The 5,722-nt window shown below is 34.8% G+C and overlaps 1 protein-coding gene across 1 annotated transcript in view; it reads left to right on the top strand.

The window, feature by feature from the left end:
- Window positions 1–4,432, top strand: part of ENKUR (enkurin, TRPC channel interacting protein) — a 36,202-nt gene extending 31,770 nt beyond the window's left edge. The window contains exon 5 of the mRNA XM_010859922.1: window positions 2,827–4,432. Within this exon, the coding sequence (XP_010858224.1) occupies window positions 2,827–3,003 (177 nt within the window). The 3' untranslated portion in view covers window positions 3,004–4,432. The remainder of the gene's footprint in view (window positions 1–2,826) is intronic.
- Window positions 4,433–5,722: the final 1,290 nt, after the last annotated feature.

Raw genomic sequence — 5,722 nt, 5'->3', positions numbered from 1 at the left:
ATATATCTCCAAAGTATGTTTGTATATGGTTCTTTTAATGGATTGTTAAATTCAGTTTGCTAATATTTTGTTAAGGACTTTTGCATTTATGTTCCAAGGGATATTGGCCTGTAATTTTCTTTTCTTGTGGCACCATGGTCTGATGTTGGTACAAGGATCATGCTAGCCTCATAAAATGAGTATGAAAGAGTTCCCTTCTCTTCTGTTTTTTGAAGAGTTTGAGAAGGATTGGTAAAATTCTTCTTTGAGTGTTTGGTAGAATCCACTGTCTGGTCTTGAACTTTTTATTTGTTGGGAGGTTTTTGGTTACTAATTTAATCTTCTTAATAGTAATTGGTCTGTCCAGATTTTCACTTTCTTCATGATTCAGCCTTGGTAGGTTGTATGCTTCTGGCAATTTATCTGTTTCTCCTAAGCTTTCCATTATGTTGGCATATAATTGTTCATAGTAGACAACATGATTCTTTGTATTTCTGTGGTATCAATTATAATATCTCCCCTTTCATTTTTGATTTTATTTATTTGAGTCCTTTTTTTTCTTGGTGAATCTAGCTAGAGCTGTGTTAAATTTGTTCATCCTTTCAAAGAACCAGTCATTATTTCACTGATCTTTTCTATTGTCTTTTTAGTCTCTATTTTATTTATTTATGCTCTAATCTTTGTTATTGCCTTCTACTAACTTCGGGCTTTGTTCTTCTTTTTCTGGTTCCTAGAGGTGTAATGTTAGGTTGTTTATTTGGGATTGTTCTTGTTTCTCAAGGTAGGCATTTATTACTATGAACTTCCATTTTTGAACTGCTTTTGCTGAATCTTATAAATATTAGTATATTTCCATTTTAGTTTCATTCAAGGTATTTTTAAACTTCTCTTTTGGTTTCTTCTTTGACCCATTGATTGTTCAGTATCATGTTGTTTAATCTCCACCTATTCATGAATTTTCTGATTTTTTTCATATGGTTGGTTTCTAGTTTCATACCACTGTGATCAGAAAATATATTTGATATGATTCAGTCCTCTTAAATTTTTTAAGACTTGATTTATGACATAATATATGATATATTCTGGAGAATATTCTATGTACACTTGAGAAGAGTATGCTTTTTTAGTCATTTGGATGGAAAATTCTTTACATTTCTGTAAAATCCATCTGATATAACCTGTCATTTAAAGTCCTTCCTTACTGATTTTCTGTCTGGATGATCTTTTCATTAATGGAAGTAGGGTATTAAAATTCCCCTTCTATAATCATAGTGTTGTCTGTTTTTTGCTTTAAATTTGTAATATTTGCTTTGTATACTATGACGCTCCTACATTGGGCTTCCCTTGTGGCTCAGCTGGTAAAGAACCTGCCTGCAATGTGGGAAATCTAGGTGCAGTCCCTGGGTTGGGAAGATCGCCTGGAGAAGGGAAAGGCTACCCACTCCAGTATTCTGGCCTGGAAAAATCCATGGACAGTATAGTCCATGGCATCGCAAAGACACAACTGAGTGATTTTTACTTCACTCACTTCACATGTTGGGAACATAAATATTTACAGATGTTATATACTCTTGTTGTATCAACTGCTTTATCATTATGTAATGCCCTTTTTCTCTTACTACAGTCTTACTTTTAAAGTCAGATTTTTCTGACATAAGTATATCTACCCCAACCTCCTTTTGGTTTACATTTGAATGAGATATCTTTTTCCATCTGTGTGTCAGGGGTCATAATTTCAGGGCAATATTCCATTTTGTTTTTACTTTCCATTTTTGTGTAAATAACATGATTGGTATACCCATTGTGAACAATAGAAAGCATTAATTTATAAAATTTCATTGCATGAGTTCAATCAGTTTGATCATTTTGTCAGTGGGGTTTCTAGTGCATTGTGATAAGAAATAATAACTAAGCAGAGATGGAAATAACCATTATTGTTCCTAAAGAGATTCCTAATTTTGAATTTGTTGGTTTCTGAGAACATTAAACATTAACTACCTTATTGAATTGGTGGCTCAGATGGTAAAGAATCTGCCTGCAATGCAGGAGACCTGGGTTCAATCCCAAGTTGGGAAGATCCCCTGGAGAAGGGTATGGCAACCCACTCCAGTATTCTTGCCTGGAGAATCCCCATGAACAGAGGAGCCTGGTGGGCTGCAGTCCATGGGGTCGTAAGAGTTGGGTTTGACTGAGCGACTAAGTGCACACACATACCTTATTGAATTAGCATGACATTTCAGTCATTTGTAGAAGAGATTAATGGAAAGTATAGATTTCTTAACTATGTGGAGGAAGAATTCTTCCTGATATTGAAAACACATAAAAGATCATCTCTTGTTAATTTGAATTTCATCATTTTATACCATTCCATTTAGTCGAATACAAGAAAACATGTCCATGTATGTCAGAATCTAGTGTTTTGATGATTTCTCTGTTGAACTAAAATTTTTTTAAGAAATAATTTCCTGTTCAAAAAAATTTTTTTTTTGCTTGGGGATATCAGTTCTAAGTTGTTTTTACCAAAGCATTTGCTAAAAGCTTAGTTTCATACCACACATAATTCCACATACATGTATTTGATGGTAAAAACAAGTACAGTAAGATTAAAAACAAAGAAAATAAATACTCCCAATGGGAAATGAGCACACAATCAAGGATAGGGTTTGGCCTCTATACAGTCTGTCTTGTTACTATGGCCAAGAACTTGATAAACACATATCATTTTTTAGTTATTTTTGTCAGTTTTCTTTACCTGTTTACATTTTTCCTCCCAGTGCAATTTTCTTTGTGATTTACTCTGCTCCTGTGGTTTGCTTTGGTATATACAGTTTTCTTTACGATTTGCAGGGGCTGAAAAAGAACTGGGAAGAGGTGCATAAGGAGTTTCAGTCCCTCTCGGTCTTCATTGACTCCATACCAAAGAAGATTCGCAAGCAGAAGCTGGAAGAAGAGATGAAGCAGCTGGAGCACGACATTGGTGTCCTTGAAAAGCACAAAGTCATTTATATTGCTAATAAGAAATAGTGGATTTTAAAAAATAAAATCATTTTAGCACATGGAAAAAAAACACAGAAAACATAAAAATGAAACCATAAGTTTTTTCAAGGAGGAAAATACTATGAAGAAAAAGTCTTTACCAAAATGCTTAGGCAGTTTTTAAAGAATAATTGGATTATTTACTTACATAGAGAACACAATTTTTTTTTTACTAGCATCCGGGTTTCCTTGTAACCTGATTAAAATTTGATTTTAGATTTTCCAGTTCTATAGCATAATTCATTATAATTATGTACTTGTTTCAGATAAACATTCATTTCTGGGCCCTGAAAAAGTCAGCACTTAGAACTTCACATTTTTTTCTTCACTGTGTTAATGCAAGAAACACAAGGTTAAAAACTAAAGTATTTTGAATTAGAAATAACTGTGTACTCCGTGTACTTTTACTACTCTGAAGTGTTTTCGACATGTTGTTCCAAAGACCCACAAATTACATGTATTCTCTGGTAGCCTGTGTCATTTGCAGCTATTCACACATATTAATATTTTCAATATCCATAATGTTATATAGGCTGAGAGGCTTACATTTGAAGGAAGAAAAATTAAGAAAATAACATAAAATCAAGGAGAAAACTTATAAATTGCATCACTGAGGATTGTTAAAGAGAATCACCTTCTTTCTGACATTCGACTTTCAAAACCTGTTATTCTAGGTGCCTTATATTCCATAATTTACTATATGTATTTCACTAATATGGGATATTACTTTTACTTTCTGGCTTTCTCTATTTTGTGAATTCTAGTATTTCTATTTGTAAGGTTACATAATTTATTAAGCAATAAGTTTATGTAAGTAGAGCTGTCTTCAACTCAAATGAGCCTATAAGTATCCGAGAAGGAAAAAGATTATTTTATGAAATCTTAAATTATAGAAATTTGGTAAAATATATGAAATTACAAAATATCAGAGCAATAACAATTTCTACTACTTACACCGATTTTTATTCTACAAACACCAGGGGGAAAAAATGACAATTTTTTTCAAGCTTTTTCACAAGCACAGAATTTGGGAGCGTTGTAGAAAAGCTTACTTTAGTTAAAAATTTTTATATACAAATATTTTTGAAAACACTGTAAAATTTTTGTCACATCTGTGTATAGGCATCATTTCTTTATTCCTTTATTACCTTAGGACAGATGTAAAAAAAATATATAGCTGACCCTTTAACCATACAGGGGCTAGGGGCACTGATCCTCCACCCAGTTGAAAATTTGCATATAGCTTATAGTCAGCTTTTTGTCTACTTTGTTCCTCCATGTTCGTGGTTTTGTACCCTCAGAGTCAACCAACCACAGATCATGTAGTACCGTAGTGATTACTATTGAAAAGAAACCACATGTAAGTGGACCCACACAGTTCAAACTCATGTCATTCAAGGGTCAACTGTATATGATAAATTCTCACTTATCTAGAATTTTCTTCCTTTGTAAAACAATAATACACCATTGTCTGGGGACTTCCCTGGCCATCCAATGGTTAAGACTCACTGCAGGGGTCGTGGGTTCAGTCCCTGGTTGGGGAAGTTCTGCATGCTGTATAGTGCAGCCAAAAAGAAAAAAGAGAGAGAGAGAGAACTCCATTCTCTGTATACACCACATTTTGCTTATCTATCCTTCTGTAGATGGACACTTGATTTGCTTCCATGTTTTAGCTGTTGTAAATAATGCTGCTATGAACACGAGTGTACAAATATCTCTTCAAAACCCTGCTTTCAATTCTTTTGAGTGAAAGTCTGAAAGTAGATTTGCTGAATCATATGGTTATTATATTTTTAAGTATTTGAGGACCTATCATACTCTTTTTCATTGTTGCTCTACCATTTTGTTGTTTTTAGCCGCCCAGTCATAACCAACTCTTTGCAACCCCATGAACTGCAGCACACCGGGCCTCCCTGTCCCTCACCATCTCCTGTAGTTTGCCAAAGTTCATGTTCATTGCATCAGTGATGCTGTCCAGCCATCTCATCCTCTGATGCCCTCCTCTCCTTCTACCCTCAATCTTGCCCAGCATCAGGGACTTTTCCAATGAGTTGTCTGTTCGCATCAGATGACCAAACACTGGAGCTTCAGCATCAGTCCTTACAGTGAATATTCATTTTACCTTCCCACCAGTGCTGTACAAGGGTCCCAATTTTTACACATTCTTGCCAACACTTGTCTTTTCTGTTTTTTGGTAGTCGTCATACTACCACTCCCACTAATAGTTGGGAGGTGTTACCTTATTTTAGTTTTGATTTGCATTTCTCTACTGATTAGTGATGTTAAGTGTCTTTTCTTGTGCTTATTGTTGTGTGTGTTTTGTGTGTGTGTTCAGTCGTATCTGACTCTTTTGGGACCTCATGGACTATAGCTCACAAGGCTCCTCTGTCCATGGGATTTCCCAGGCAAGAACACTGGAGTGGGTTGCCATTTCCTTCTCCAGAGGATCTTCTTGATCACAGGAAACAAACCTGTGTCTCCTGCCTTGCAGGTGGATTGTTTACTGCTGAGCCATTTGTATATCTTCTGTGGAGAAATGTCTCTTCAAGCCCTTTGCCCATTTTGTAAATTGGGTTGTTTGGTTCTCTGTTGTTGAGTTTTATGAGTTTTCTGTATATTCTGGGTATTAATCCTGGGTCAGATATAAGATTTGCAAATATTTTCTTCTATGGGTTACCTTTTTACTTTATTGATAGAGTCTTTTGAT

This window comes from Bison bison, unplaced genomic scaffold, assembly GCF_000754665.1.
Source record: "Bison bison bison isolate TAMUID 2011002044 unplaced genomic scaffold, Bison_UMD1.0 scf7180017864461, whole genome shotgun sequence".
Taxonomy (NCBI): Eukaryota; Metazoa; Chordata; class Mammalia; order Artiodactyla; family Bovidae; genus Bison; species Bison bison.
This window is presented reverse-complemented; position numbering and strand designations above follow the sequence as displayed.